The following is a 10,531-nucleotide window of genomic DNA, read 5'->3' as shown; positions in this document are numbered from 1 at the left end:
TTTGACCCATTTTGAGTCATGATTGTTGCAGTCCACTTTTAGTTTGGTTTTGGTCACTTGTGTGTTACTGCTTTAGTGTGTCTGATAACAGCTAATTGTTTTGGTAACAAACTGTAGTGGGTCTAAAGTTGCTCTCACCCTGGGACCAAGCTGGGCAAGGACCAGCCTCTGGGCTATGAGGCTATGTATGTGTGTAAGTTTGTGTAGCTGTGTTGACTAGTACAGATAAGTTCTAGTGTGTGACCTTTGTGTTGTGGTACAGTAGCTGCACTCCAAACATGTTGGTTGCAGCATTGCAACATTTGTGTGTAGTGGTTGACTACAGTCTCACCCATTTTGTGTCATGGTTGTTGCAGTCCACTTTTGGTTTGGTTTTGGTCACTTGTGTGTTACTGCTCTAGTGTGTCTGATAACAGCTAATTGTCTTGTGACCTTTGTGTGAGACGTTTGTCACTCCACAGATCAGTGGATCTTTGTGTAGTGGGTGTGGCTTCCCAATTTTGTCAGATCACTTTGTGTCTTGCTGGTTCCCTATCCACATATTTCCGTGGAGTGCTGCTGTAAAGAAGAAAATGGGTAAAACCTCCAGTGAGGCGGAGGAAGTAGTATATCTCTGTTATTTTGTGTGCTAGTTAGCGAAGAGGGCAAGTATTTCTCGGATTATTATTCACTGGGTAGAGTCACAAACCTTTCTGAGAGATGTTATGGAGCTCAGGACAACATTTGCTGTTTGTGGTTGCACATATTACTGGACTAAACTAATGCAGTGGCTTAAAACATAAGTAAAAAACAAAAAAAAGAATTTGTCTCAAGAACTTAAACTTAAAAACCCTCCCAAACACGTCCCATTCGTTATACTGTAAATTGGAAGTTGCTCCTGTTTTTGACATAAGGCGTCAAAATAATCCTGTGGATACACATCAAAGTAACTTGTATAGGTGGTGGAGCACCATGCGGTGTCCATTTTGTGTGGTGGTAGTGGCAGTTCACTTTCGTGGGTCTTTATGTGTTAGTGAATGACATATGGCAGCAATATTGTAATTGGTCTACTTGTGCTGACCCTTTTGTTTTGTGATTGTTGCACTCCACTTTGTTGGTTGCTGTGTTGTGGTAAGAATGTGGTAACTTTACCTTTGTTTGGTCTTCTTCAGTTCAGTTCTGTTCATGTCATAGGTAGCCATTTTGTATTTCTGGGAGTGGCACCCACTTGTATGGCTACGTGTTTGGCTGTCCTCAATTGGCGCTGTTGTGTGATCTTGTTTGAACCACCCTGACCCTAGTTAACACCTTTGCTTCGGGTTGAGGCTTAAAGTCTTGTGTATACTGTGTGTATTGTTACACTGGGCTAAAAGTATTCCAGCACCATGCCGGATCTCCGGAGGATGGTGTATGAATGTGATGGATGTGGGAGGAGAAATATCCGTGCGACATGAATAGAAGACGGGCTGTCCTCACTTGAAAGGAAAGAGCAGGCCCAAAGTGCCGGCCAGTTGTCCTGTTGATCGCATGTGTGAACAATGGTCAAATAGGGTGAAGAGTTATAGGCTACGGTAATGTTATAATTACAAACTCTTTTAATCTGACTCCATTTAATTAATAATTTATATCTCGAATCAATTACCAAGTAACTAGTTTATCAGCTATGGCAGAGCATGGCATGGCATATTAGGACTTAGAGAAATACAACTGGTGGTTAAATGAACAATTTATTAGGCATTAAGCTTTAAACGGTGAGTGTAATCAATATCACTTCAATTGAATGTAAAAGTAACTCGGGTAGGTAAAACATAGCCTACTGTAACAAAGTCACAAAAGGAAACTTAACCAAAAACAACAAACTTAAACTTAAGAAATTAACAAGTTAGAATAACAGATACACCAGATGAAACAGTATACCAAACAATAAGATTACAAACCCAAATATTAAAGAAATGGATAGAGCAAGAGAAGGAGAGAGAGAGAGAGGACTGAGAGCTGAGTTGTGAAGAGAACTGAATTTGTCAAAATTATGGGTAACCCTTTATGGTAAGGTACATGAATTATCATGAATTCATGCATTAATTAATTCATAATGTATGTATTACTTAATTCCTCAATATCTCATGAATCATCAGAAATGTACATGAGTTCATATTCTGTCATTTGTGACCTCATACATGAACAACACATCAACTATAGCATTAAGTATGATGGGCACATCATTATGATTTATGATGTATTAAGAATGATCATGATGATTTCTTTTTCTGCCAAAAATGTGGTCATCACTACTCAAATTCTGATTTGAGCACAACTTGTGCAGCTCTCTAAACACGTCATTGTTAACACTTTAGTTGAGGGGCCACAAACAAACATGATGTACTCATGAGCTATACCTTACATTCATGTAATCATGATGATCATGCTTAATAAATCATAAATCATAATGATGTAGCCATACCTAATGCTTTAGTTTATGTATTGTTCATGCATGAGGTCATGAATGAGAGAATATGAACTCATGTCAATTCCTGATAATTCATAAGATATAAACGAATGAAGTAATGCATAACTCATGAATTAATTCATGCATTAATTCATGATAATTCATGTACCCTTACCATAAAGTGTTACCACAATTTATAATGGACTATATTTTCAAAATTTAACTTTTTAATCTGTGTATGGATTTAGGCATTATCAATTCAGCTATTAGGAACATGGTTAAAGAAGCAAGTACATTAAGGGAAAATGATGTTTAGATTGATTAATATACATTCAGGAAAAAGCCAAAGTAACAGTAGATTTCCAGGAATGTCCAGCATTATGTAACTCTTATTGTTTTCTCTCAGAGAGGGCCTGGACTTGCCTGATGGTGTGACACCAGACGGGGACAGACTGCGGTTCCCGAGGTTGACCTCTGACTTTAATGGCCAATATACCTGTGAGGTCACAAACTCACATGGGACCGCCAAAGGCTTCATATTACGGCATATAGGTGAGTTTCTGGGCCTCACGTCACCTCTAATTTTGTACTATCATCAAAGCAGTCACAGGTTACAAACTACATGCTGCATTATGAAATTAGTTCATATAGAAGTTGGGAGTTAGAAGTATATTTCATTTACATGTATTAATTTAGCAGATATAATGCATACCAGTAGAAAGGAATGTCAAGTTTTACTCTAATCAGTTGTGGGTTGTGTATAATATTGTTATGGTCTATTGTATCCATTGTGTAATCAGGGGCGTAGATTTGCGTGGGGACCGAAGGACGTGTCCCCACCAATGTCAAATTACGACTGAAATGTCCCCACCAATATTCAGGTTGAAATGGGGAAAAAAGCGCTCACATGCGCTACACAAAGAGTTAAATCATTTCTCACTTCAGTGCTGCGGATCATCTCGTACAGATCTTGTAATGTGCAGTAGCCTATAAGGGTAAATCGCGCTGATTTGAAGTTACCTATAATAACTACAAGTGAGCCGCAGTCTCCTGCGCAGCATGCAGCGCTTCATCTTTACTTCACTACAAGCATGAAGTGCGTCCAAATTCACCCATTCTTCTCTGTTGAACTCCTCGAGAAGTAGGCTACTCATCACACATGTGTCACATGAAAGAGCCTTTTCTTAGCTTTTAAACGGTGCTAGCTAGCCACTGTTTGCTGTAATAAACAGTTCGCAAGAAAAATAACTTCAAGAGATTTAATAATTATTCTCTGCGCCCATCTCCACATCCATTCGTCTCGGTGGAATATCGTAGGCCAACACTCTTCACGCAACACATGACAAACCATATATCAGAATAAACAGCAGACCTTACCGAACACAAAGGTGTAATGCATTCCCGTGTATATATCTTATATATACTTTTTTGATCCCGTGAGGGAAATTTGGTCTCTGCATTTAACCCAATCGATGAATTAGTGAAACACAAACAGCACACAGTGAACACACAGTGAGGTGAAGCACACACTAATCCCGGCGCAGTGAGCTGCCTGCTACGACGGCGGCGCTCGGGGAGCAGTGAGGGGTTAGGTACCTTGCTCAAGGGCACTTCAGCCGCGGCCCACTGGTCGGGGCTCGAACCGGCAACCCTCCGGTAACAAGTCCAGAGGCCAGTGGGCCACGGCTGCCCCAATACATAGTTATATATTATATATATATATATATATATATATATATATGTATAGTTAGCTGTTCCAGAGTAATCCGGTTTTGAAATAAATTATAGCAAAATTCAACATGGTCTTTCGGCTGCATTTCTTAAAACTGAGCTGTGCTTACATCGCCTAGATATCTGTAAATATTAGAATCAGAGAATATACAGGCAGCTCATGTTTGTCAATGTAGCCTTAATGATTTCTTTTCACAAAATGCTAAGCATTTTGTCTATGTATTTAATTTTCTTAAAACTGAGCTGTGCTTAAATGGGCATGATTTCATAACAGACCAAATAGAAAATAAATGTTAAATATAGCCTACATATCTGTAGCCTACATATTAAAATCAGATTATGTAGGCTACACAGTGTAGTTAGATCAAGTTGGACAGTAGCACATTTTAATCATGGATAGTAGTTGGACAGTAGCACATTTTAATCATTTTATATATTCGGGGGGGGGGGTAGTGGGTAGTGTCCCCACCAAAGCTCAGACCAAACCTACGCCCTTGTGTGTAATACAATTTGCAGATAGCATGCAATATGTGGTTAATATGATAACCTGGACGTTGGCTTATTTGAGTATGACAAATGTACATGCATGTGTTGCTGCTCTTCTATGTAATGTTTGATAATTTAGGGAATTGGTACACTATGCACTACACCATATCCCCCGAGAACTCCCTCCCCCCGAGTCAGAGGGGGTGGGGGTAGGGGGGCTTGGCCACACTGGCTGCACCGGCTGTGGTTATGGCACTGGACAGAGGAATCTCACATTTTCTCAGCTGGTGGCCACCATGACTGTGTTCATTCAGCACACTTTCTCTACCTAACCCATGATTATTTTTTCTCTGCAGTTGACACCAGTGCCTCAAAGGATCATGATGAGTTCTGATTTTCTTTGTGGGTAAACTCTCACACACAAAGACACACACACACGCACACATATGCACACACACACACCATTTGGCTACTCACTGCCTACTGAAATTGTGAAACAGTGGCCTTCCATTTGAACTGGAGCAAGAGAGTCTGAGCCAGAACCTGAGTTCAGTTTTCAGTACTACCAGAGAACTATGGATCCATAACGGATGCAGCGTTCTGTGCACCTGGCTGAAGAAGCCCTTAAATGGAAAATCATCCATCATGATGCACTTTTAATCTGTATTTAGGATGATAGGATAAATACATATATCTAATATATAAATATATACTGTATATGTAACTTGTCATTACTCTTTGTCAATGTAATTGCAGTTTGCAGTTTCACAAGGAACATACTGCCATTCAAATTCTAAAGTTACTGTAATTGCCCTACTATGCACACTGACTCATCACATGGGCAAATACCTGTCTCACAGTTTGACAATTAGCAATCAGAGCTTTAGCATAATGCTTGTGATGTGGATGAGGTGGTGTGGCCAGACCAAAACAGAAGAGAGGATGCAGCATAGTTTTTTGTTTTTTACTGTAACTGTATACAGGAAATTTGTCTGTTGTTTTGTAAGTAGACCACTGTATGTGCAACTTTATGTTGGTTGGGATGTGCACTGTGTACACTGTTTTTGTGGGGGAAAATAAAATATATTTGTTACCGTGTATTTGTGTGTTCTGAGTATAAACACAATATTCTCAAATATGTTACAACAAACTTATGTATGTACTGTCTGTAGTAAGTGTAACACTGAACAAAAAGAGAGGCCTAAGTCATTATGATGAATGGAGAAGTGTTTTCCATTCATTATAGTGTTTTACATTGAGCATGTCAGTGTTCAACTGGTTCTTATAAATGTCTATTCATATGATGGTTTGTGTGTGTCATTTGAAAACAAAATACCATTTTGAGAAGAAATAACATTGTTTTGAATGTAAAGTTTCATTTTGCAGGAGAATTGAGGGGTTTTGCCCATTGTGTGTGTGTGTGTGTGTGTGTTTTGATTTGTGTGTAGAGTTCTGAGAGTATGAGGCATGCTTTCAGAAAATGTGTGTAAAAAATCGAGACAAACTGTATTAGATCAGTCTGGTGCTTTTTGAGCACTTGCTCAACAAGAGCAACAAGTGAGCCTGTAAAGCAAGCTTGTCTGACCACATGGTGTCAAAAAGGGCTCCAATGGAAACCTCAGTGTGACTGAAGACGCACATGTCAGCATTAAGAATTTCCATCAGAGGTGGTCAGCATGCAAAGCTTTCTGAATCATTGGCAGTGGTGGAGGAAGTACTGAAACTCAGTACTTAAGTAAAAGTACAAATATACAGAGACATATTTACTTTAGTAAAAGTAAAAGTACCACAATGACAATGACACAATGACCCTACTTAAGTAAAAGTAAAAAGTACCTGCTTTTAAATGTACTTTAAGTATTAAAAGTAAAAGTGCATAATGATTTTTTCTCTTAATATCTATATTCTAAAAGAAAAATCAGTATGGGCTGTGGCATTTTAATTTAGCTAGTTTTAGGTTATACTCGACTAGATAGTTTTAAGCTAATGCAATTGTGCTTACCATCTGTGGCCTAGTTTACATTCTGACCTACAATTCTAGAGACTGTAATTCTGGTTATCTACTAGGGTGATCTGCTGAGTAAAATATCTCGCAAAACACGAGAGCCTGAAGTTTAACGGGGTAGACAAGGGAAACGTCGGGTGGATTGTAGGCCTAATGCCAATTCTGCTGATTGAACAGAAAAGTTGCTGAGAAAGGTGTCTTTATGATTAGGTTCAGTTTCACTTGCGCAGATGCATATAGACATTGAATGAGCACTCACGTTACTACCCCCCGGCTATGCCTCTTTATTTGATCACACACAATTAAGAAATATTTCCTAATCTGGAAAATGTTACGTTTTTTTCGGCCAGCGGTTCTATAATAGTCTACCATTCATTTGTGCAAATGATCAGACGTGTGACGGAAGCATGGGCATAGCCTGTAACTTTGCTGATCCGCGGATAGCAATCTCATCGGAGAGGAGGCCCTAATGCTGCAGATAACAGACAGAGAAAGGCACAGAACACAGTTGCATGTCCAGTGTAGCCATGGGTCTGGTGAATATAGCTGCAGATGGCTACAAGCTCACGCTTTGCCTGGTCTAGACTAGAAGCTTATGTTTCAAAGATTTAGAAGCTGGGCACGTAGCGCTCCAACGATGGTGTGGAGAAATGTAGCGGAGTAAAAGTACAGATAATTGCTGTAAAATGTAACGAAGTAAAAGTCAAAAGTATGCACTATAAATTCTATTTAAGTAAAGTAGGCTACAAATACGTGGAAAATGTACTTAAGTATAGTAACGAAGTAGGCCTATTTGTAGGCTACTTCGTTACGTTCCACCACTGAGCATTGGTTTGCGTGGTGATAGGAACCATCTACTGATCTGATTCTGCAGACGTTTCCCTATCTTGTCACTGTTGTAAGTGGGTAGAAAAGGTGGGTAACACTTTACTTGACGGGTGAGTTCATAACACATTCATAGCAGCTGTCATAAACTGCACATAAAGCATTCATGACTGTTTCATGAGACATGACTCAACATTCATAGCAAACCTTTCATGAACGTGGAAGACAGAACGACGATAATATGTCAAAACTAGATGTACCGCAGAGCGGTACAAAATATGACCGCCGCCCAGTCCAGCACATGTTTTCCACAAAAATAAGTCACGCTGAAAGGCATATATGATTCTAACTGTCTCACTGAATTGCATTATGCACACTCAATTCTCACTGGTATCTGCTAGACAACAAGTACCAAAACATGATTATAGTTCATAGATTTCACATGTAATATAGATTTTATACAACCCCACCCCCATCTTGCCTGTTCATAATTCTGAGAAATTCTTGAATTGTGTGCATGTGTGCGTGTACATGTTTATGTTTATGTGTGTGGGTGGGTGTGTGTGCGTGCATGTGCATGTGCTTGTGTGTTTGCCTGTTTATGTGCCTGTATGTGTGCATGTGCATGCATGCGTATATATGTCTACTGTGTGAGTATGTGTCATACGTAGGATTACTGTGAATGTATGTGTGAATGAATGAAATGGATAGAGCAAGAGAAGGAGAGAGAGAGAGAGGACTGAGAGCTGAGTTGTGAAGAGAACTGAATTTGTCAAAATTATGGGTAACCCTTTATGGTAAGGTACATGAATTATCATGAATTCATGCATTAATTAATTCATAATGTATGTATTACTTAATTCCTCAATATCTCATGAATCATCAGAAATGTACATGAGTTCATATTCTGTCATTTGTGACCTCATACATGAACAACACATCAACTATAGCATTAAGTATGATGGGCACATCATTATGATTTATGATGTATTAAGAATGATCATGATGATTTCTTTTTCTGCCAAAAATGTGGTCATCACTACTCAAATTCTGATTTGAGCACAACTTGTGCAGCTCTCTAAACACGTCATTGTTAACACTTTAGTTGAGGGGCCACAAACAAACATGATGTACTCATGAGCTATACCTTACATTCATGTAATCATGATGATCATGCTTAATAAATCATAAATCATAATGATGTAGCCATACCTAATGCTTTAGTTTATGTATTGTTCATGCATGAGGTCATGAATGAGAGAATATGAACTCATGTCAATTCCTGATAATTCATAAGATATAAATGAATGCATAGTAAGTAATGCATAACTCATGAATTAATTCATGCATTAATTCATGATAATTCATGTACCCTTACCGTAAGTGTTACCAAAATTTGCAATGGACTATATTTGCAAAATGTTACTTTTTTAATCTGTGTATGGATTTAGGCATTATCAATTCAGCTATTAGGAACATGGTTAAAGAAGCAAGTACATTAAGGGAAAATGATGTTTAGATTGATTAATATACATTCAGGAAAAAGCCAAAGTAACAGTAGATTTCCAGAAATGTCCAGCATTATGTAACTCTTATTGTTTTCTCTCAGAGAGGGCCTGGACTTGCCTGATGGTGTGACACCAGACGGGGACAGACTGCGGTTCCCGAGGTTGACCTCTGACTTTAATGGCCAATATACCTGTGAGGTCACAAACTCACATGGGACCGCCAAAGGCTTCATATTACGGAATATAAGTGAGTTTCTGGGCCTCACGTCACCTCTAATTATGTACTATCATCAAAGCAGTCACAGGTTACAAACTACAGTATGCTGCATTATGAAATTAGTTCATATAGAAGTTGGGAGTTAGAAGTATATTTCATTTACATGTATTAATTTAGCAGATATAATGCATACCAGTAGAAAGGAATGTCAAGTTTTACTCTAATCAGTTGTGGGTTGTGTATAATATTGTTATGGTCTATCGTATCCATTGTGTAATCAGGGGCGTAGATTTGCGTGGGGACCGAAGGACGTGTCCCCACCAATGTCAAATTACGACTGAAATGTCCCCACCAATATTCAGGTTGAAATGGGGAAAAAAGCGCTCACATGCGCTACACAAAGAGTTAAATCATTTCTCACTTCAGTGCTGCGGATCATCTCGTACAGATCTTGTAATGTGCAGTAGCCTATAAGGGTAAATCACGCTGATTTGAAGTTACCTATAATAACTACAAGTGAGCCGCAGTCTCCTGCGCAGCATGCAGCGCTTCATCTTTACTTCACTACAAGCATGAAGTGCGTCCAAATTCACCCATTCTTCTCTGTTGAACTCCTCGAGAAGTAGGCTACTCATCACACATGTGTCACATGAAAGAGCCTTTTCTTAGCTTTTAAACGGTGCTAGCTAGCCACTGTTTGCTGTAATAAACAGTTCGCAAGAAAAATAACTTCAAGAGATTTAATAATTATTCTCTGCGCCCATCTCCACATCCATTCGTCTCGGTGGAATATCGTAGGCCAACACTCTTCACGCAACACATGACAAACCATATATCAGAATAAACAGCAGACCTTACCGAACACAAAGGTGTAATGCATTCCCGTGTATATATCTTATATATACTTTTTGATCCCATTGAGGGAAATTTGGTCTCTGCATTTAACCCAATCGATGAATTAGTGAAACACAAACAGCACACAGTGAACACACAGTGAGGTGAAGCACACACACTAATCCCGGCGCAGTGAGCTGCCTGCTACGACGGGCGGCTTCCGGGAGCAGTGAGGGGTTAGGGTACCTTGCTCAAGGGCACTTCAGCCGCTGCCCACTGGTCGGGGCTCGAACCGCAACCCTCCGGTAACAAGTCCAGAGGCCAGTGGGCCACGGCTGCCCCAATACATAGTTATATATTATATATATATATATATATATATATATATATATGTATAGTTAGCTGTTCCAGAGTAATCCGGTTTTGAAATAAATTATAGCAAAATTCAACATGGTCTTTCGGCTGCATTTCTTAAAACTGAGCTGTGCTTACATCGCCTA

The 10,531-nt window shown here is 39.3% G+C and overlaps 1 protein-coding gene across 1 annotated transcript; it reads left to right on the top strand.

Annotated features, from left to right (window-relative positions):
- Positions 1–2,831: 2,831 nt before the first annotated feature.
- On the top strand, positions 2,832–5,740 carry LOC125290791 (nectin-4-like; the record flags this gene model as incomplete). The annotated part of the gene is given in 2 exon segments (XM_048237278.1): positions 2,832–2,977; positions 4,999–5,740. Coding segments are annotated over 2 exon segments (184 nt in total), but the record flags the coding sequence as incomplete, so codon positions are not given.
- Between the last annotated feature and the right edge of the window lie 4,791 nt (positions 5,741–10,531).

Source organism: Alosa alosa, unplaced genomic scaffold, assembly GCF_017589495.1.
Source record: "Alosa alosa isolate M-15738 ecotype Scorff River unplaced genomic scaffold, AALO_Geno_1.1 AALO_1.0_unplaced_90, whole genome shotgun sequence".
Lineage (NCBI taxonomy): Eukaryota > Metazoa > Chordata > Actinopteri > Clupeiformes > Clupeidae > Alosa > Alosa alosa.
Note: the sequence above shows the minus strand (reverse complement) of the source record. Positions and strands in the feature narration are given on the sequence as shown.